This window comes from Dreissena polymorpha, chromosome 1, assembly GCF_020536995.1.
Source record: "Dreissena polymorpha isolate Duluth1 chromosome 1, UMN_Dpol_1.0, whole genome shotgun sequence".
Classification (NCBI taxonomy): Eukaryota; Metazoa; Mollusca; class Bivalvia; order Myida; family Dreissenidae; genus Dreissena; species Dreissena polymorpha.
Genome location: NC_068355.1, coordinates 102,081,258 through 102,105,644, shown reverse-complemented (window position 1 = coordinate 102,105,644; position 24,387 = coordinate 102,081,258). Strand labels below are relative to the sequence as shown.

The 24,387-nt window shown below is 34.4% G+C and overlaps 1 protein-coding gene across 1 annotated transcript; it reads right to left on the bottom strand.

Moving 5' to 3' along the window:
- Positions 1 to 256: 256 nt before the first annotated feature.
- Positions 257 to 8,903, bottom strand: LOC127843097 (monomeric sarcosine oxidase-like). Its single transcript, XM_052372911.1, has 9 exons — positions 8,736 to 8,903; positions 6,079 to 6,148; positions 5,181 to 5,237; positions 4,818 to 4,949; positions 3,862 to 4,075; positions 3,367 to 3,533; positions 2,804 to 2,990; positions 1,108 to 1,241; positions 257 to 631 (listed from the first exon to the last, which is right to left on the bottom strand). The coding sequence occupies exons 1-9, from the start codon at positions 8,842 to 8,844 to the stop codon at positions 442 to 444; spliced, it is 1,260 nt and encodes a 419-aa protein (XP_052228871.1). The 5' UTR covers positions 8,845 to 8,903; the 3' UTR covers positions 257 to 441.
- Positions 8,904 to 24,387: the final 15,484 nt, after the last annotated feature.

Here is a 24,387-nt window from a genome sequence, read left to right as displayed (position 1 = left end):
ACTAAGCGGAACATACAACCGAGCCACAGAGGACCTCTCAGGACAGCACTCAGTGTAGCGACATGCGGAGTACTCAGCGGAGCACAGAGTGGGGCATTCAACGCAAACTACAGAGGTGTACTCAATAGATCCTACATCCGAGCATTCAGCACGTATACAACGGAGCATAGAGCTAACTACTCAGTGAAGGATACAGCGGCATACTCAATGGAGCAAGCAGTCGAGCACTTAGTAAAACATTCGGCGGAAAAATGAAAAGACTTGCAGCATTCATTATACATTTTAAATGGTAAACAATTAGTTCAAGTATGTGCAGGTAAACATTTCTTAACAATATATATAGATAGAGGGAGAAAGTGTAGAGAATATCAATAAACTATGTTAAAATGACAAAACACAAACGCTAATTTTACAGGGTCATTGCAAAAAAATCTCAAAATTTCATAGCTTTGCTAAACCCGGCTCCTCTTCTTTCTTGCTCTTCGGCAGCTTGCTGGTCCCCGAAAAGAAGACAGGTTTAAAGTTTGGATCCTTGAGCGCCTCACGGTCCAAGGAGAATGGGCCGATGGCGTACTGGGTGTGACCGTCTATCGCCATCTCGCTAAGGATCTTACCCAGCAGACCCGCGAACCTGAAACAGATTAGTGCAGAGAATCCGCGACTAAAGGAACGAAAAAGCAAGTTTTTATTTTTGATCTGTGTTATAAGTTTCACTGATTTCAATTCATTTCAACCATCATTTTGGAAGATATGTTGGTGAACGTTTGTTAGGTTGGAGCATGAATTAGTGTCTTTGGAGAAGTTTTAATTTGAATCGTTCGTGTATTGTGAATGTTACGGTCGCTTTTGGTAGAGCAAACACTAAATAAATGAATAAGTGAAACTATGAAAAAAATGAATAAATGAACGAAAGAACGAGCAAGGAATGGATAAATAAATGATCAAACCAACGAACGAACGCACGACGAACGTACGTACGTACACATGCATGCATGGCACTAACTGATATAATTCTAACGTTTCGCGTACGCAAAACAATCAATGACATAAAGGAATGTATGCGATTTACAGAATAGAATGAATGGCAAGAACGAATATGACTCTTACTTGTACGCATGACCGGCCCCGTTGCAGACGATCACGTTGTCATACCCGTTCCTATGGCACGTGTCCACGATGAAGTTCCGGTCTGGAGGCATGTCATACAGACATGTTTTGCTATAGAGAATCGGACCCACTGCCTGCAAGTCACAAAGGCAACACCGATTGGGCGTTTGCAATAGTTAAATGCCCTTTTTGGTAAATCCATTCTTATTATACACAACAAACAACGTGCATTGTAACACCTCTGGGCCTTATATGAGCCTTGTTCTGAGAAAACTGGGCTTAATGCATGTGCGGAAAGTGTCGTCCCATATTAGCCTGTGCATTTCGCACAGGCTAATCAGGGACGACGCTTTCCGCTTTTAAGTTTTTTTTAGTTTCAAGGAAGTCCCTTCTTATCTAAAATCATGTTTAGGCGGAAAGGCGAGGCATGGCCTAATGGGACACAATGTGCGCACAACCTGCGACAAAATAACAACCAAACTCCGAACAGAGATCATTAACCAGTACCTACAGTCATAACACCAAATAAGGATGATCGATTCCAATAGTATTTGTATTTGTGTTTGATGAATCTTTATTGTCCCCGACCGGTTTCACGTATGGTTTGCGCTCTGTGTGTCCGTCAGTCCGTCAGTCTGTCAGTCCGTCAGTCCGTGAGTCTGTGAGTTTGTCACACATTTCTGGATCCTGCGATAACTTTAAAAGTTCTTCATGTTTTTTCATGAAACTTGAAACATGGATAGATGGCATTATGGAATTTGTCAGAAATTTGTCCCACGTCAAAAATTCAGGTTGCTATGGCAACAGATATAACCGGTAGGGGACATATATTGCTTGGCAATACTAGTAGTCTTGTTTCTAACCTGTTTTGTTTTTCATTTTTGACTGCAAATAATTAACACTTAAAAATGCGTTTAGATTTCCATTTCACACGAGTGCTTCTGCCAAAAATCAATCTGTTATGATTTAAATTGTAATGGCAGCGGTTTCCAATAACATATATGTGCATTTCCAAATCTCAAAACAAGACTTGTGATGAATTATTTACGGATGCGTGTCTTCATAATTCCGTATTAAACCCACATCAATTACGTGAGATTACCTTATTTGGCGCTGAATCATTTCACGATAATCTATATTTTTGTCGACTCAACTACAAATTATAAAGACAATCAGTATGTGGAAATGAAATTTGAAATTTGAAGCGAGAAACGCCAATTTACGAAACACTCTATGGTTTTAAATGTGTTTATGTCAATATAAAATAATAAAAAAATATAGAATATATCATGATTTTGTGTGAGCACATTATGAATTGATATGGAAGAATATGGAACAGCAACAGTAACATTATATAAAATAACCAACCATAATTGTATGTGGTAATATATACTTAATATTAGAAAAAAGCCTTAAAGTGTATATGTTCTAGTGCTATAAATGTGAACAAATCAAAAGGAAAACTCATCATTTATTGAAATAAAGAGTTGAACACGATACTTTCCATTGCGCTTAACCTTTCGATAAGACATTACACAATATCATAGTTTAATGAAGAAAATAGTTTAATAAGCTAATGCTAAAATTGATATTATTTCGCCGGGCCTGTGGTAACTGTCGGGAAATATTGGATTGAATATAAATAGATGTCAAAACTTCGCTTAGACAGCTTTCGGAACAATGCGCAGTCACAAACCCTGGGCAAGATTTCCTTCAGCAGCTCCACACAGGCCTGTTCGCGGATCGGGTCCGGTACGAATGTCCGGGTGTCAGGCGTCACAACGGGGCCACCGACGTCGATCCCGACCTTCACACCGGTGTTCCCGTGGATCGGCATCCCGTAGAAGTCGTGCGCGTGGGAATGGTAGATCCAAATTGGGAATCTGAGAAACATGATATTTTAATCATCATCATCATCATCATCATCATCATCATCATCATCATCATCATCATCATCATCATCATCATCATCATCATCATCATCATCAGCAGCAGCAGCAGCAGCAGCAGCAGCATCAGCATCATCAGCATCATCAGCATCAGCATCATCATCATCATCATCATCATCATCGTCGTCGTCGTCATCATCATCATCATCATCATCATCATCATCATCATCATCATCATCATCATCATCATCATCATCATCATCATCATCATCATCATCATCATCATCATCATCATCATCATCATCATCATCATCATCATCATCATCATAATAAAAGCTGTTTATCCGAAAATAGAAACGGGGAAACGTACTTATCTTTGACGAATTCTTTCAGGTTTGACGTAGCCATGTATGTTACTTGTTCCTGTGTGACGTATATCGGAATATGAAGACCGATACTTCCGGTCACTTGATTGATCCACGCTCCTGAGGTCACAATTACTTTGCGGCATGTGAAATCCCCCTTACTCGTCGATACCTAATAATATATTGATTGGCATATAAAGACCGATACTTCCGGTCATATAAATATCCACGTTCCTGATGTCACTGGTTCGTTACTAATTTTAACGCAGGCATGTTCCTGTCTCATCTAAAGGTAAGTTGAGAGTTTTTTTCGAAAAATAATCTTAAACAAAGGATACAATTTCCATTATCTTTCAAAACACACACAAATCAAAACAATTGTTCAACGGAACAAAATGAAACACGCACAAATGAAATACTGTTACATGCATTAATTTTGCACGAGGTCTACTTAAATGTATAAAAACTCTGCAATTGCATGAACAGGAAGCCAAATTTACCCTCATTGTTCCATCGTCGTTCTTGAGAAGTCTCAACACCGAACATCTCTCCATGACGGCAGCTCCACGGCCTCTAGCGAGCTGGACGTGGGCGGCTTTCGCAGCAGCCGCGTCCACCAAACCGCCATCTGCTTGGTAGACCGCAACGTATTTGTCGTCTGTGGTGAACTGAGGAAATTTCTTGTTTAGCTGCTTCCCTGACAACCATTCGTACCTATTTCCCAAAATAAAAGTATGAGAAGCGCAAGTTCAACTTCAATTTAAAGCATAACAGGTTCGACAAACATCGGGCAAAGAAGCAGTGACAACAAATAAAAGAACACTCTACGCAACGTGTGAATGAGCGCTAAATGGCGATGCCAACACACGTTTCTTAGCTATCCGAATAACCCATATTCCTTAAATCCTTCCGACCGATTCCTCAATCTCCGCTTCACCTACCCGCCATGATTCCGCCCAATCTCACCATCCAACTCTTATAACCCACATCCCTTTTACCAAACTCTACTCTCAGCGCCCATACCTCCACGCGATCCCCGCAATCCCAATCTTCGTTAATCCCTCCAAACCCGTTCTACTGGCAATCCATCCTCGGATTACTTCGTACCAAAAGCCTCGAAAAGATTCCTTCCACTTCCATTTAACTCTTTGCCGTACGGAATATTATTTGTGGCAATGGCCTTCGCGTTTACAATGCATTGCGATGCTCTTAGACTCCCTATCATTCATTATAAGCAGAACGGCTATTACTGTACCGCTATATTCGGTTTACCATCCACTCAAATCACTACATAAACACACACTACTCATTTTATACTGTTGGTAATAATTGATAACGTGTATTGTAATTGTTTGCTAGCAGCAGATCCTCGTCCCTCCACTACCATTCATATACCCTCGCTCTCTCCACACACCCATACTTCCACCCCTGCTCTGATCTCCACGCCCCTACTCACGGAATGTTATTGGTCGCCATGGCCTCGGCGTATTGCCTGGCGATGTCCTCCGACTCGCCTTTCTTGCCTATCAGCAGACCCCCGGTCCTGTACACCAGTTGGATCCCGGACTCCTCCTCCGCCACAGCAAATCTAGGCAGTCATTGAAATAATTGCGTTACAAAGTGGCGTTGAAAATGAAGAATAATGTCTCAATAAACGTTAATACTAAGTCAAGCGTTTTTTTCTTTCTAGATTTGTATACATATACATCGACGCAAAATAGATGTCATTAACCACGCAGATAGTAGTACTATAGATAGAGAAACAGAACAACACAATTGGGGTATATTATGTATTATTTCGTAATATATGTATTCTTACGCCTTGTAGGTTTCAGGCGTCAACTTTGTGTAGATATCGTCGTGGTAGGCCATCCGTCTGAAATAATACCTCATTAAAAACATTTTCTTAATTATCGATAGTAGACCGTCTATACATGTATAAGATATTGAAATAAATTAGGGATATGTGTTAATAAATCAAGCAATTAAATCATCATTTAAGGAATGTAAAATGTGTGTTCAAGTCTAAAATGTTCTTAAATTGATTAGTGAAACGGGCCACACGTGCGCAACTTAACGGGCTTTTTTATTCGTGTGTTTTTTTGTAACGTAGAAAGTCACTTTTTTAGAAACACATTTTGCGGAATTTGCGACTAAAAAATCATAAGGAGCGGACGAAAATGAACATATCTATATCTGTCATCTGAGATTAAGGGAAAAGTGTACACACATTGTATTGTGTCGTTGTCTTTTTTTGTGTAAACGACATTCGCATGGAATTGTCTGCGTTTTCATCGAAAATACAAATGTACTAAAGATAATTCTAAATGAATTGCCTTCTCTGTTGTTGTTTGTTTTTCTATTTCTAGTTATCAACAGTGAAGCATTTTAATAAATAGTAACATTCAGTCATCAATATAATTTGAAGTAGAGCTAATTATATATAATGACTGTGAGTCGGCGTAATATCGTAATAAATACACAGTTAGGACATGGATGGACACAACGCGATGCCAGCATGACTAATGGTTCCGTGATTGGGTTCGGAGACGGCGTATGTAGGTGTGTGGATAGTTGTAATCGTGAATATCTACGTAACATTAAATTGTACACCAAACAATAATAGTTTTGTTAACAGTGTCACTCCCTTCAAATCCGTCTGTGAGAAATGTTTATCTTATAAACAATGCACACAAAGACATATTAGCTAGAATTACATGATTCTCGAGTGATCTTGTGATCCGCCATTATCGTGATCCAGCCCGAACTGTTCTATACCGAGGACGCCTGGAAACAATAAGAAAGTTCAAGTAAATAGGCGCACATTAACACTGCGCAGCAGTGTTACTGTTTAAAAAGGGTTTAAATGTCGACATTTTATTATCACATTCCTAAACTCATGTAAACATATGAATGAGTTAAGTTAAATAAAATTATTAAATAATATGTTCATTATTGATTCTAAAAATAGAATGTCGCTAACTTTTGTGAAATCGATTCGGGACAGCAACTGTTGTTATTTTAATGCTCGCAAGACAAATAAATAATGTTTGAATCCACACACTTTTAGAAATACAACTTAAGAATTTAATTATGATAAAGCAAAATGCTCAAATCATTTAATAACATATTAATTAGATATATGAATGCATCATGTATGTTCATGTATTTAAAAGATTCGTTACCGTGTCTTTAACGTTCACTATTGTATATGTAATATTTGATTCTTTATCTATAGTCATTTGCTTCATTCCTAAATAATTATTTAATACTACATTAGGTAAACTGAAAACGTTGAAATTTTTGTTTAATTTTGTATAACGATTTAATATTACAAAATATTCTGAGTTAAATATATCCATGTGTTTCAACTAAAACACATTTGTTGGAAGAAACTGATCAAATTTATACAGTATATGGAAATTACCCGTGTATGAAAAATTAATTTCATACGAAACGATCTGTCTTCAAAACACTGGCCACGTGTTATTTCAGCACTGAATAGAAAATCGAAACGTCCATTTTATGAACATTAAGTTGATTCTATGAACTAAGAGTTTTTATGCTGCGCTTGAAACAAAAACAGAAAGTCAATGAACGTCAATAAACGTTCGCTATACCATGAGGTAGGTCTTATCACAACGGATGTCAAATTATCGCGAAAATATGCAGCTCAAGTTGCGGAGGAATGCTCTAAAGTAAGCCTATCATATCCTTCTTAATTATTCATTCTGGTCTAATGGCGATCATTTTCCCTGGCATATTATTCTCTATTGATAAAGGTTAATAACGACCAAATCCTGGATTGAAAGCTACGCAGAAAAACAAATTGCCTTTGTGTCGAAGCGATTAATCTGCATAAAATAGTGCCAGATGAAACGCAATTATATTTCGTAAAAAACATGACTACATATGACTACGGTGGCAACGTTTTGGTAAATTGACAAAATTAAAAAGATAATGTTTCATATTCGCAAATTTCCTTCCTATTTATGATATTTGTGAGGAAACAGTAATTCTGAACATTTACCATGCTCTAAAATATCCATTATATGAATCTTTTGACGATAAAAAACGATTAAATAATATGGAGAGTTCATTTGTCGTTATATTTTGTGATACTACGAGGATTGCTTACATTAAGTATAAAAATGCATCGCCCTTTGTATGAGCACGGATGGCCGAGTGATGTATGCGTTAGACTTTTACCCCAATGGTCAGTGGTTCGAGCCCTGTTGAGGGTTATTATTTTTCTTTCTGTAATTTTATTCTTGTTTTTTTTTACTGGAGCTTTGGAGATCAAATGTTTATATTTATCAATATACAGCATTTAATGATAAACTTCAATACATGCCAAAATCTGTGAAAAGGCCTCATTAAAATGGACGTAGGAAATATGTTATTAAGCGTTCCCTTCGTACGTTAGCGATCGTTATGACGTGCCAACGCGATAACAAACGCAAGCGATATAGCTATTGCGTGCGCAAGCAGCAATTCCACAATAAAACTTGTCGAAAGTTCAACCATTTTTTTCTATTGAAATGAGAAAATTATTCCGATTTGTTCGATTATGGCTGGCCTGATACGTATATTTATTGTTCATCTACCGCGTGCGCATGTTATTGCTATCACGTGCGCGGGTCATAGATATTGCGTGCGCACGCCATAGTTTCGCATGTCACAGCGATCACGTGCGGAGGTAATAGCTAAAGCATGCGCATTTCATATAGGCCGCTTGATAAAATTGTGCCATGTCACCTTTATACCACCGTGCATGGTCACACTAAGAGTAAATTGAAATTTAGACCAAAAATCCTTTTGACCGACGCTTTAACAAACATCAATTGTATTTAAAATACATGATTCGTCAACATTATCTAATTGAAATATGTGCACATCACCTATTAAGAAGTTACCAGTTTTTTGTTTATACAAAGGAACGTATGTATAATCTGTATAATTTTCAAAAAACAGAACGCGGAAATATTTGAGATTTTTATGAAGGAAATTTAGCACTTAAATAGCAATTACCGCATCACGCGGGCAATGACCGCATCAATTACCGCATCAATTACCGCATCACGCGGGCAACAAAACAATACGTTCACGCATAATGTTTATAATCAGTTATTTGCTTAACTGTATACAGGCAAATGAAGCACTGCATAATTCGCCGAAATTATTTAAATATGCCCATACATTCCAATATGTCTTATAATTAATACATACATTATCTGAGTTGGTCGGTAGCTTATTGTCAAATGTTGGTTTTATAACAAGACTACATGATTCGTTTGAACAACACCGTCCTAAAATTTGACTTGTACAAACGTAACTTAACTATGAAATAAATACGACTTAGCAAATAGCTCACCTTGACCGACACGTCGGGAAAGCCAATAGAGTGCAGCGCTGCCTATGCCGCCGAGCCCGACGACGACATAATCGTACATCCGTCGGCTTCCATCGGCCTTGGATTGCATGTTCTCTGTCGGGATAACTAAGACGGTTATTGATACCCTACACCGTCTTAAATAGATATTGAATTCGAATGTGTTTACATAAGATAAGTTGTGTATACTTGTGTAGATATCGTACTGCTTAAAGGTTTATTTCAGAAATTAGAGCTTTACATGTTCAGTTTCACCATTATATGTGTCTTGTTCTGAGAAAACTGGGCTTAATGCATGTGCGTAAGTGTCATCCCAGATTAGCCTGTGCAGTCCGCATAAACGTGATTTTCGATAAGGAGTGACTTCCTTGAAACTTAAAATACCATAATAGTGGAAAGTGTCGTTCCTTATTAGCCTGTGCGAACTGCACAGGCTAATCTGGGACGACACTTTACGCACATGCATTTAGCCCAGTTTTCTCAGAACGCGGCTCTATGTTTAGTGGTTATCTAGTTGGCAAGTAGTTACGTGGTTTGCTGGGGATACTCCCAGTTTGGTAGTGTCCAATAGTTATTTTAGTGCCTATGTTCTTTGTTTGAACGAATATATCATTCCAGTAGTTTAGTTACAGTCAATGCATACAAGTTGTGGTAACAACGGGTGAATTTGCGTATGATTTCGAATATCTCTTGTTTTCATGTATTTTGATAGTTGTTTCGTACTTTGCTGCGTGTGATCATGTATATTCAATAAGCCGTATCGTTTGGTTGTGTTGACTTCCTTGGTTATATAGTTTACTTGAAGTATCATATTGCTTTTGTGGTTACTTAGAAATCTTGTGGTTACGTTTTTTGCTTGTGTTCACAAAGTTTGATTTTGTTACGTTGGTTTGTGGTTACATGATTTTCTTGTAGTTTCATGGTTTGCTTTTTTGTACGTTACCTTATTGTGGTTACATGTTCTGCTTATATTAAACAATTTCTTGGCGCTTAATACTATGTTCGAGCACATTATGCATTGAATGTTGGTATATACTTTAAAAGTCGGGTTTTATTCAATTTGTATCAAGAATATATTATGAACTGACAAACTCCAGTTCATCAGTATGTTCGGCATTTTGGATTTGCCCCCAAAACGTCTTAGCGATCTTATTATAGAGAGTAAATTCTAATAACATATTCAACAACTATGTTTTCGATAAGACATAAACATACATTTAATACATCACGTTACATTTAGATATGTTTAATATAGACCGTTCCATAATTTAGTAATTACCCAATTATCTCCCCTGAATACTCTCCGCGTCCGCCATTACACTACTGCCAAACAACCGGTAACATATATAAGAGAGCACCGATTATTCAACGGGTGAATTTCTTTCTTTTTGTAAAACTTGTTTGTTTGTCATGCAAATTGTTTGATTTAAAGTTTTTCTGCTAGAGGAGATGTTAAGTTAGTGTTATAACAGAAAAATGTTTGAAAAACGTGCATTTTTTAGGTATTTGTCTCGGAAAATAAACACGTTAACACATTAAAAAAAAACCATTTAATTAAACTAATTGCAATATTTATCATTTGATTATATGCATCAATCTTAAAATCGCGTAATCCTTTGCATTCCAGTGTTGAATTGCCCGTTTGATCTGCATAATCCGATTATCTCGTTTTGATCAGATATTATCCAGACTTAACTAACAACATGGCGTCATCCCGGGGTGTCATAAACCACACTGGGTGGCAGATGACAGTCTGGTCATTAAACACAATTGATGATGCCACCATGTCTTCTCTTTCTGGTAGTATTAAGCAGTCATTTGGTTAAATATTTTACCTCCGACATACTTAACAGTTGCGTTCATTAGATATGTTACATATTGTACAAATTAAAAGTTCAATATAGAATATCAGAAATTGTACACCGTAAAGATACTAGCCCGTTTAATCCCTGGTTTAATTTATGAAAAAAAGTATTTGATAATTATAAAATTTACCTAAAAACATAACATTTAACGTATTTAGCGGGTATCGGTTAATTAAAACTACGTCATTTCGTATGAAGATTTAATGTTACGGCAATGCACGAACGACATCATAAAACAAGAAATTACATTTGACACGAACGGGGGTAAATATTGTTTTAAAAAAATATTAATATAGATATATGTGTGTTAAAATGTTAGATATTTGCCACTCATACTCACTAGTAACGAGTTTTCAATATACATGAATACACAGTTCAAATTGCATCATGTAAAGTTGTGTTTTTCAGTTGTATGTTTTTATTCCTCAATAGCGTCATTCTCTGTACAAAACCCATCAAATTAAAATTACATGTTAATACTGTCATGCACTTCGCTTTTAATAGGGCTTTGTAGTACGTTTATTTTCAATGCACCCCTTATACTTTCTATTACTCCTGTGTTTATCACACTAACGTACTCATGCCATTCATAATTATATTTTTATAATTAGATGTATTACTATTGTAATTTATTGAAGCTTTTCTGCAAAAACTATTACGGCTTATGCATAGAGCTCTTTGTTGTGTCAAATTGTCGGCCTTTCAGTCTTCAGATAATCTTTAATTTGATGCTTATGCCGCGTTTTTAAAGTTGCAAATAAATGTATTAATAAATTCGTTTGGCGCTTAATAATATATTTTTGAAATATTATTTAGGTGTTTTTTTCGGAGTTTTTTTGTGTGGATTAATTGGTTAAACATTTGGTGTCGTTATCCATATGTTTTGCGTTACTTCAAAGACCTATAAAATACATTTTTTTGTATGTTTTAGCTTTATAGCTGTTAAATGATTCACAGATGAAAATATAGATATATCACATAGATCACATTCTCTTCATCTTCCGAATAATCACATAAAAGATCGTCAAGATCAATATCACTCTCTCATAATAAAAAGCTCGTTTTTTAACGTGACAAAATTCCATAATTAAATATAAATCCAAACCACAATTTTTTATCTTTGATATCAGTTAGAACAAGAAAAATAAAGGAAGGCGTATCAAAAATATCATACTTAATATAATATGTTATGATTTTGGAATGTAGATTTTTACCACATGAGACCAATTACAAACAATTAGCGGTAATTAATTGCGCGAGAATCTTTAATAAGTATTAATTAAAATATAAATTGCTTGATGTTGCGGCTATTAAAATCAACACAACAATACATGCGTGAATTGTTTGTGAAACGTTAAAAGTAACAAGTCTAATCAAAGACATAGTATGAGCGACTGAACCGGCAAATTTTCGCCGATGATTACCACTTGATTACAGATATAAAAAAAACAAATACACGAAAGCATTTTAAACATTTTATTTGTAACAATCAATCTCAACTTTAAACAATCATTTAAACAACAAAAATGTGATAATCGCCTCACATTAATTCATTAAGTAATTTATTTATCCGACAACGGTTAAGCGGGTATTCTCTACGTTTTTGGCTTTTGGAATCGCAGTCTCGCACCAGTTAGCAGCAGTGTAATGGCGGACAGTCACGTGACTGACAATATGGCGGCGGTCAATTTATCGATTATGGAACGGTCTATATGATGTCATGTTCTAAATAGGAATATTGACATTTAATGATTGCGTTCAACAGTAAAGATTTATGCGTATATTGATTTTCCTGTTTTTTTTTTAAACAACTCAGTTAGATTTGTATGACAGACGTTTAGCGAACAAGTATTGGTATTTGTGAACTTAACATCTGACTACGTGTAACACAGCATTGGGTTATGCTATAATTCTAGGGAAATTCTAAGATACATTCACTTGAAAAACGCGAAAGAACATCAACTCTTCACATTGGCATTTCACCTAAAAGCTATATTCGACAGTTTGTCTCATAATCTGAAAATTCTTTCTTGACATAGTATTCAAAATCGAAACGTTGAAAAAGATAACCCTTTACCTTGAGCATATGCGTGATAGAAGCCATTAAGTACATGACCTCGACATATCGTCGCATAAAAATGTGGTAAGCGTTATTTTGACAAAAATATAAGTTGACCTTTTACTGAAACGCATGACCTTGGCCTGAGGAGACGTGATTAGTTCCAATGCAGAACACGAATAGTTTCTATATCGGATAATGTTCTTGAACATCCATCTGACACAGAACTATGCATTAGTATTCGTTAGGACGAATATGACAATGTCAAAAATAGAAATCGATCAAAGCCTATCGCATTACAAATAATATTATACCTTCATTAATTTCGCGGAACACAAGCGCAAACAAAACTTCATACAGCTTAAGGAATTTAAGCTTACATTATAAGCGTATTCACGAGAATTAAGTTTTTGTTGGCACAGTTTTACACGTGCTTGAAGTGCATTGTGAACTTTGACCTAAATGTATTACTTTAACGGTAGCCACTGAGTTCTTTACGTTAACCTAAAGTTTAAGTATTAAACACGAATAAGCGCAAATCACTGGTGCAAAATCTATTTGCATCTCTCGTTTATACACACTATTTATCGACTAGTGACGAGTCTATTAAAATATAATACACCATCAATAGAGATACTGTTCTTGGCCTCATGTCTTTGGCTGATAGACACTCATCCTATTATACGTGATAAAAATGATGTTTATCACGCGCATTGGGGGTTGGTATCTCAGGTCAAAGTATACCCTGTACAATGAAAATACCCTACGCAAGTTAGAATTGCTAACACGAGGCGTTTCGAAGGTCCCATGGGACATATTCTTGTAATTGCGATAGTACGCTAACATTAGTTGTAGCGTAAGCTTCAATAAAATAAATAGCTAATTAATAGCCTTAAAACGATGCCATATGTTCAGTGGTAATCTTCATTTGTTGTTACAACTCAACATTATAAAATATGACGTGGCTTTATTTAATGAAAGTATTTGTTTTGGTTTAAAACTATTTATTCACAAAAATAAGCACATTTTACATACTACATTTCAGATATAAAAATCAATTAAATATATTTACAGTAATGTAAGCATTCATTAAAACATGTTTTTTTATTAGTTTTTATATCATTAAGTTGTTTAAACTATCCAAACTATTAATCAGGACTTAACATGAATAATATAGGAAAACATAGGGCAATTTCTTTCGAACAATTTCATTGGTATTTATGGTATATAGTATACAAGATGTTCGGTTTGTTTCATTATATACGTACAAATTAAATTATATGTATTCCGGAACGTTTAAAAGAACATTACAGAATTCCTTTATAATAGTTCGCAAATAATTTTTTTTTTTTTATTCAAAAAAAAGAAAAAGCGAAAGCACTAATATGCTGATTTCATTAAAGCAACAATCATAAAATTGTGACGGTTGTGAAGTAATTCAAATTTAAACAAAACTTTAATAATATATTGTGACGTGGAATTCTTATTATGTATTAATGAATCACATTGATCATTGAAAAGTACATTTTTATATCAATAATGGTTGATCTTCTCTCGCTGAATATGTAACAGTTATATTTCGAATAACAAGCATATCTCATAATTATATTGACATCATCGTAAGTACTTCTATTCTGTTTTATAACCGAAGGCGAAAAAGATAAAAACACACACTTCTTCTGGAAATTTGTTTGATTTATGTACTAGAATAGACGTAACAAGGCCAGTCTTATAAGAAGAGTTCTAATGTTTCTTATTCCCAACAGCACATACATAGAGGCGAATCTTTAACATTTCAAAGTAAACAAGTTTACATAAGTTGGAATAATTTTATTACTACGTTTTGTATCGCAGTTGGTATTCTGAATAACATTATTAATAATATTAAATGTCAATTTCTTGATAAACCTTTCTTTAAATGCACTCGTTCAATAATCATGGCCGTATAGTTTATGGAATATATGGTAAATAAATATATATATTTTTGTTTATTATCTAAATTATAGATGTTCATATTTTTGCTAAATGTACACTGCTGTTCTGTTTTTACCATGGTATTAAATGATTCTCCTGATTGCAAAGTACGAGTCCAATCTTTTGGAATTGATGTTTTTATTATATTATATTATTTATTATATTTACTTTGGATAATGACTTACTTGCATCAATGTTCATTTTAAATATTAACAGCTGTTTGCCATATTGATTGACGAAAAGAGTAATTTTGGAATACCTTACTTCATCATTTCTATGTCAGAATCTTTAAAACGAAATTTATTTAACGCAGTATCTAAAAGATGCATTAAAGTTTGGCGTTCACGTTATTTTTTCTTTGCGTATTGTATCGACATGTGTTTAACTTCACATTTAAATACTTTCCATATTATTTGTTTACTATCTATTTGTGCATGTTAGAATTCTTCGATAATGTTGTTTTATTGTAGAATCTTATTGAAGTTAACTTAAAATTGAACTATTTAATTTCCAATATCCTTGGTCACGTTTGATGGGGTTTAAAGTTTGATAGATATTGTCGATTAAATTATTGCAGGTTTTATATCGCTTGCATGTACAAGAGAAATACTATTTCTGTCTAAAAGACAGAGATCTATACGTCTTTTTTAAGTGTGATGTTTTCTTCTATGTAATCTGCGTTTTTGTAGGATTTTAATACCGCAAAATATCCGATTATTTCGTCTTTTGTTATTTTAACATTAATTTTTACTTCACTTTTTGAGGATAACACTCTATCAGGAATGTCGGTTATTAGCTCACCTGAGTACAATGGTGATCTTTTGTCTGTCGTGTGTCCTGCGTTGTTCGTTGTGCGTCTTGCGGTGTCAAAATTTGCTTTGTTAACTCTGTAGAGGCTACATTTTGTAATGTACCGCTACCATTTAGTTGTACCCAGCCTATAATTTAGCCGCTCTTGTCAGGATGGCTTCAAAACAACTGCGGTTCATGTTTTCAATATCTTTTATTTGCAGATACTAAAAGTTACTAATATTATCGCATTATAAAGTCGACATGTTTCAAAAGGCACTTCAATGTAGACTTTAAACACAGATCTTATAACAAGTATTTTCGTATAGGGCAGATAAATTCTTGAGCTCTCTGGAGTTCATAAGACATAGGATGAATCATTTTTCATGTACTAAATAATGTAACCAAAGATGTAAAGTTAGTTTTTACTTGTAAAATAGCTTACCATTCGCAGAATGGAGAAGATCTGACAATAAGATCTAAATAATTAATAAAGATCTGATTTTTATGCCGTAATGAACGGAAGTTTTTGTGATCATGAAAGATATCAAATGTTGTTTATCCGCGCTATATATACCTGCCGCTCAGCAACTTAGGATTTAGGATTCTGCGCGATTCTGCGCACTAATGTCTTAGGAATTTGGCTAAGCAAATCAAAACGACTAAGGATTGCGACAACCAATCAAATGCATTTAGGAATCCTAAATCCTAAACAAAGTTCTCTAGCGGCAAAACATTCAACAATAATATATATTTTAACTAACAACATTTTAGGAGCAAATATAGATGAGCAAAAGATTCTACATCTAACAATAAACAAACATACTTCTCTCTGACCTAAACAAAAATGCAGTTATGACAGAAAAGAAATATTACGGTACAATATATCCGAAATACTTCAACAGCTAAAAAGTACTTTTTAGGAATGGCGAATTTTACACATATAACAACATATATGAACATTTAATGACTATAAATAGTGACTTAAAGTAACTTATAGTCGTATTATTATAATCATACAATGTTAAGTCACTTAGAAATTAATATAGCCAATAGAATCATTGCAAGATGACGGTTGGACTTGCCTCCTTGAAGTTCGGACATTGACAGTAAGTTTTGGAATTCAAGTTATTTTTATAATCATTAGACAAAACATATTTAAATGATTACTCAATCATTTAATATAACAATTAAATACTTCAACCATAATCTTGTGTATGGGATAGTGAAATGGTTGAGTAAATGATAATATAAACAATAGCAGTTTGTTTACATTATGAAATAACAGATAATTAACAAGTTAATTAATACTCCAGGGCCTTACATTTTATTGTCCGATCTTCATGAAACTTGGTCAGAAGATTTGTGAAATTTTTATCTTGGAAGAGTTTGAAAATGTTTTAAATTAGTTGAAAAACATGGCCCCAAGGAGCGAGGCATTGTTCCTTATATGGTTACACAGAAACCTTGTTAACATTCTAGAGGCCACATTTATTGTCCGATCATTTTGAAACTTGGTCAGAAGATTTGTCCCAATGATATCTTGGACGAGTTCGAAAATTGTTCTGGTTGGTTGAATGACATGGCCACAAGGAGGCGGGGCATTTTTCCTTATATGCCTATATATGGCTATAGTTAAACCTTGTTAACACCATAGAGCCCACAGTCCCATTTTCATTAAACTTGGTCAGAATATTTTGTGCAGTGATATCTTGGACGAGTTTGAAAATGGTTCCGTTTGGTTAAAAAAACATGGCCACAAGGAGGCGGGGCATTTTTCGTAATATGGCTAAAGTAAAACTTGTTAACACTCTAGAGGCCACATTTATTTCCGATAATCATGAAACTTGGTCAGATGATGTTTTCCCCAATGATATCTCTGACGATTTTGAAAATGGTTCCGGTTGGTTGAAAAACATGGTGCCAGGTTTCGGGGTATTTTTCGTTATATGGCTATAGTAAAACCGTGCGAACACTTTTAAGGCCACTTTTATTCTCGATCTTAAATATAACAAAAAATATATCGATACCGACGCCTTTACTTTTTACTTACAAATGATTTGCCATAAAAATTGGTGTACTTCTGTTTATTATCATGTATTACTTCTTCTGAACTTTTAGTCTAGCTTTTGTTTTACATTTAACTGTTATCTCTTTTTTACAAAAGTTGTAGGATCATATTTACTCGGCTGTATGCGTTTGATAGGGATCATTTAGAGCTAACACTCGAAACAAAGCACTAGTGTTTTTGATTCTCTACACTAAACACTCTTCAGGACATTTGTTAAGAAAAACGTATGTCTCAATAAACATTACTGTACATGATCTTTGTGTGATTCGATGTTCTTCAACGCTCCAAAAAAATAAGAAGTCGGTAAAACAAACGTTTTGTTTCCTGTCTCCCCCAAAAAAAAAACTCGGAAAAACACAAAATAAGTCTGTTTTCACGAGAAAATTTTTTGGACTCGAGAAAACAGATGTTCTGTTTTCCCGAGTTATTTTTTTTGAAACGGGAAACCACAATCGTTATATTGTGCGCACAAAATAATCAGCCAATGAAAACGTCCCTAGTATCCAAATGTTTTAGCAGCGGTCAAAGTTGTATCTCCATATAATCCGTGTCTGTGATTTGCCGATTATCTTGTGCGCACAATAAAGCGATTGTGTTTCCCCGACTCAAAAAAAAATGAGAATAACTCGTGAATACAGACTTATTTTTTGTTTTCCCGACTTCTTTTTTTTGAGCGGTGATGTCACCTTAGTGCCACCGTAATTTTCCATCTACAAGAATTGACTTATTCAGCACTATATCGTAGGAGTCGCATATTTCGCTTGTTATTCTGTCTTGGTTTGATAGAAAATTATTGAAATGTCATTGATTTAAGTCAACGGATAAATCTTTATGATGTATGCTGCAGCATAATAGTCGTACGTGAGTCATTCTTCAAGTTATATACATTTTGACAATATTTGCACATATTAAAAGCCGAAATCTTTCATTAAAGCACTCAATTTGTATAGCGCTAGGTGAGGGATTAGAAGGAGTCGGGTCTACGTCGTATTTTGTGTTTATCCAAAGCACACCATCTCGTACCGTCTTGTAATGATTAAAAACGCAAGTCGTTTTGGAACGCCCTCGGCAAGAAAACTATCAGGGCGTTTGCATGTTTGTTTGAATGCACTCTCTACACTGTAAACTAGGGTAATTACTATACGATTTGAATTGTCTTAATTATATGTGTTACAACATCGTGTCTGGTATTAAACTTACGTTGCATTGATTTCTTATTAATACATGTGCAGTTGTCCACTTTATTAGGTACAATATGATTCACTTAAATAAACGTTCGAAACACAACGTTTATTTTCGATTTGTATTAGCGATATGTTTTTTACGCCAATGCAGTAGCAAGAAGAAGAAGCGTTCAATCTAAAGTCATAAAACATTGACTTAAAAAGTCTGTTTGACTGTTACAACAATTCAATACTGGTGGAAGAATCTCTGTGCGGCGTTCAAACACATGTTGCATCTCTGCCAGGACCGGAAATGAGTGTTTCTATAACTCAAGCGGGGGTGGCGTGCCTTCGAAAACAACCATGCTTGATTCTGGTAAATAAATACGCGTGGTTCAGGAATAATTATCTGGATATGATAAGCATTTGCAAAACAGAAAAAGCAACAATATGTTTGCATAAATGAATGCTAGTTTTGTGATCGAATTATGAAATTGATTATTACCGCAAAAAATAAACGAATTATTATGAAACTAACTCTGTTGCATTTAGATGAAAAGAACTTGCACATATATAAAGAACGTCAATAAGTTATCAATAAATATGGATTGAGCATGAAAAGCATTTGCCGCAGTGGGACGTTATGTATAATTATTACATTCAATTCCGTTGATTAAAAACCAAGAAGAATATTTTCAAACGTTTCAAGGGAATCATCAGACTTGCTTTGAAACAAATGTTGTAAAATATCTTATTCGTTCAATATATCAACGATATGAAATAGGTCGGGTTACGTTAGTGTTATTATTTTTTTAACACCTCTCATTTTATTGGGATAGACCTGAACCTCTTTGACATGAGAAATTACAATTTAATGATTTAAGATTGAGATATTTGCATCACTGGAAAACAAAGAGTGTTTTATCTCACTCTAGCTCATATTGCTCATGGGGAGCATTGTAACGTAAAAGCCTGCTTCTTACAACTTTATTAAGTGACTGTATTTTAAGGTTTTTCGAATTAATGCAATTGATTGCGTTTTTAGGTTCCTGAGCAAAAATGGCAATACAAATGAAAGTATTAAAATATATCTTAATCCACCAGTGCCAGTACGTCAATATTTTGGTGTTTATTATTGACAATTGAACGAAATGTCTACGCCCTAGAGGTCACGTGATTCATATCGACTACCGGTAATATAGCAACACGGCTAAAGCATTTGTTTTGTACAACAAGACCGAGAGGTGCAATAAATGACACATCGTATGGTGGTTTTGTACCGAGTTCGTTGAAATCATTACATTGGGTATTAAACTTGACTTATTTTGTTTCCCTTATATTTATTACATGACATTGTTCAAAAGTGTAAGTAAACATCAGTGTACCGTCTAATAGAATGCACTCAGGTGCTCACAATATAAATTAAAATTGTCAATTAAAATTCATATTTATTGTAAAATACTTATTGCAATACATTTACTTGTGTTGTCGAAATTGTGAAAAGCTTTGTTTTGTATGGACGGATATATATATATATATATATATATATATATATATATATATATATATATATATATATATATATATATATATATATATATATATATATATATATATATATATATTTATATATTTATATATATGCTCTATGTTGGAACATAGAGGAGTCTTCGTAGAAACTTATGTCCAAAAGCTTGTATCCTGAGCTCTGCGTCAGCGTGAAGCGTGCAAGTTTCGCCGCCGGACAATAGAATGTAGACAAAGAGGGACTTGTACAGCCTATCCGTGGTGGGGAAGCTGATAGAGCTGATTGTCCAGAACCTGCTCAGTCTGGCCATCGCTGCGGTCGCTAGTCAATTCTTATAAGGGAATGTCAGTGTTACTGATACCATTCTTGGACAGGGTTTCTCCCAATTACTTGAAGTTTTTTCCTTCTTATAGCTTTTTGCCTTTCGTGGTGATGTCTGCACTCGTGTTGTTCGTGCTCACCATGATCTTCGACTGCTCCGTGGTGACTTTCATCCCGTATGATCCTGCTATGTTTAAGGCCTGTTGGAATCTTGGAGTTCATCAGCAAATATCATATAAGAGATGGCTTTCACTTCGGAGATGGTGGTCTTGGAGGGTCTCTTGCATGATCTTCTCAAGGACAATGTAAAACAAAAGGTGGAGAGCAGACGTCCCTGACAGACGCACATGCACTGAAGACGTCACCTATCTGTCATTGCGAAGTACTGCGTCGCTATATTTCCGTAGAGTTCTTTGATGACTTGCACAGCCTTTCGTCAACGTTTGATCATGTCAGTAACTGCCCTAAGCAATCTTTCCGCACGCGGTTGAGATCTTTCTTAAAATCGATGAAGTTACGATATAGTTTGCGTTGTCGTTGTTTGTTGGTGTGTTGATGCATTTTGACATTTGTCCTACTGTGCTAAATTATTTTATTTTGTCATATAATATGCATGTTGGAGATTCCTACTTTAAGATCAAATGGATGTGTAAGTAGTGCATTACTTAATTTACAAACGGTACCCTATATGACAGTTGAATATAAATATTAAATAATAATTGCAGAAACTCTATTATAACTGACCGCATAACACACTTTATGCGGTCGTTTCCATTTACATACGAGTTGGAATAAAATATTCCTGTGTTTCTTATACGCACAATGTCTATCTGGTCTTTAATGTTGAAAAGACACAAACCATGTGATAATTTTCCTTCCAGAAATGTGCGTTCTTTTCAAAGTTGTCATGTGCTACTGCAGAACAGACATTTTTCTTACAAATAAGTATAGAAATAGTTTTTTTTGAATATTTTTATGTTTATAAATGCTTGAAGATAAAGGGCCAAAAGAAATTAATTAACCAAATTAATTCACGTTGGGCAAAATGATGGAAACAACTAAGAACGAAACTCACACCAAAGCGAGTTCCCACAAATTAAGGTCAATGGCAGCATCCACAATCATTTTACAAACGTTTCCAATAATTCGCTATTAGTCGACAAAAACGTCTTGAGTTTAATCAAATCAAGACAAATTATCTGTGTGTTTTTACGTCGCACTATTTTATTACTATCGACCATTGCGGCATCGGGTCATGCTTACAATTATCTGCTGACGTCACGGTGTATGTAAATACTTCTATATATATATATATATATATATATATATATATATATATATATATATATATATATATATATATATATATATATATATATATATATATATATATATATATATATATATATATATATATATATATATTTATATATATATACCAATGCTAATACTAATATTCATATTTATTTTGCATCCAACCAATACGAACATTTCAAATTAAATTAATACATTGACCATCGGAACAGTGGTCGTTTGCAAGCCCATAAAATATTAACTAGTTGTCCTCGATACGCGTTTCTGTTTTCCATCCTTAATATGCTGGCTTCCGTCAAAAGCCTTTAAACCATTAAACAATTAATGCAAGGAAATATTTTATCGAAATATTTTACCTTGTTGAACTAGTGCATACACACATAAACTAATCATTCACGTTTTTGTTTTACTTAACTACACGTGATTAATAGTATTTGTGAATGAATATGTATTCATCAAGAATACATCTGCATACAGATTTTTCATTAATCCATTAGATATTTTTAGAAAAACAAACCACTGCACATACCAATATGAATTGTTGCGTGTGGATATACCATATCAATTAAGCCAACTAGAAATGACATATTGAGCATGGCATCACATATACTTTGGGGATGCAGAATTTGATTGTATTTCTGGCGTTGGTTTGGTCGCATTTCACCACTATGCCATTGTAACGAATCACGGGGTAATAACACTTCACTTCATCATTGATGACATTATGCATAAGAATAGTCTTAGCAGAACCAAATTATAATTCGAAATATATATATATATATACCATAAACATTTGCATCGTTTCGAATTTGAATAGTTTGCGCTTATTGTAAAAAACACAAATAAATAGTTCAATACTCGTAATTGTATTAAACAACTTTTGATACACACAAACTTCATGGGCAAAAAAAGGCTTTTGGTCTCCCCAGTCAAGAAATCAATAAGAACGTTTTTGAGCAAAAGATTTTGTGTTTTGTGTGTGTGTGAAGAAAACCTTTCCTAAAAATATATTTTCTGGACAATTAAGAAAGATTCGTCATGCGAAACGGCAGTTAAGTGAGCAATATGATGTGATAAAGAAATTGCGAAAACTAATAGTATTTTGTTATTTATTTACACACAAACACAACTAACAGTAGTATTGATGCAAGCATGAAAATACGCACAGTGAAATAATTAAGTAAACAAATGAACATTGAACAATGCATTACACGTAGTTCTTCCAGCAAACAATTTGAGAAAAGGCACTAATTAGTAAACAATTAACAGGTCCGGTATAGATGTTTTTTGTACTGGACCGTGGGATTCTAATGTTGATTAAACGTGCTATAAACAACACATGTGTTTGTTACATGTCAGTTACAAACGTGCATGGAACATATCGGGCCATGTCTTATGGCATATCTAGGTGTTATCTTCGCCGTACTCTTCATCGGAAATAAGTCCGAGATTTTAGGTTTATAAATGTGCAACGGTCTTATACATTTGTATGTAAGAATATTAATCGAAAGTCGGTAGCGGTAGACGTGTTTTTGAGCTCCACAAATATGTTTTTAATTTATAATATATTATGCGGATAGACCAAGTGGATATTGCAAAATAATATACAATATGCAAAGTGTTGTAATTGTGCTAAATGTTCACGGATAAAATCAACAGAAATTAAAGAAAAAAGTACTTTCAAACAATTGTATTATGATCATAGAAAACTTAGCTCGTGACAATGGATACTTAGTCCAAATTCTAAGTGTAAATATTATGAGATATTGTGTCAGAGAGTTTAATCTGAAAATTGGGTAATTATATCGACGGCAACGTAAACGTAATATTTTATAAATTCAACGATTAACCAATACACCAGTTACAATATTCCATTAAATTGAGAAATAAAAAGGATTAGGTAAGAAGAGCGCAGATTTTACTAATTTCGACCATATATCAAAACAAGAACAGACAAGAAAAGCGGGGCAAAAGCGTACAAAGAACGAGGCTTTTCCAAACTTCTCTTGAAACTTACTTTTTGATGAAACGCCTATTTATATAATTATATTCAATGGCGTTGTACAAAACATATACATATACATACAATTGATAAAAATAAGAGTGATTGATACTTTTATGTCGCATTAATTAAAGGATTAATAATCTAAAAATGTGTGATATAAATAAAAATGCTGTAAGAAACTTGAGCAATAAAACAATACAGGCTACGATATTAAAACACAGGAAAAATAAAATATTATGTAATAAATTGATATAACTAGGGTTAAGACAATAATTATAATGATATTATGAGCAAAGTTTTGGCAACATAAAGATACTGTTTTTCATTAACTGAAAGGATACGTGAAAGGATATTTCTGCACTCTGGCTGTCGGCTCCCACAGCTACCGGTCGCCTGTCACCCTTACGGACACTTCTGTTGGGTTTTAACCGTATTTGAACTATTGTGACTACAAGTCACAAATAGACTGACCAAGTGTAACTACAAGACACAACTTGAAGGTTAAAATTTCAGTGTGACTATAAGACACAATTAGAGGTGCTAAG

Bases quoted from the DNA above. Each gene is read 5' to 3' on its own strand.
- LOC127843097 (XM_052372911.1), bottom strand. From the start codon at position 8,844: ATGCAATCCAAGGCCGATGGAAGCCGACGGATGTACGATTATGTCGTC. The intron at 5,238-6,078 runs GTAATTCTAGCT...GTATTATTTCAG, and splicing joins CAAGATCACTCGAGAATCAT to ACGGATGGCCTACCACGACG. The intron at 4,950-5,180 runs GTAAGAATACAT...ATGACTGCCTAG, and splicing joins ACGCCTGAAACCTACAAGGC to ATTTGCTGTGGCGGAGGAGG.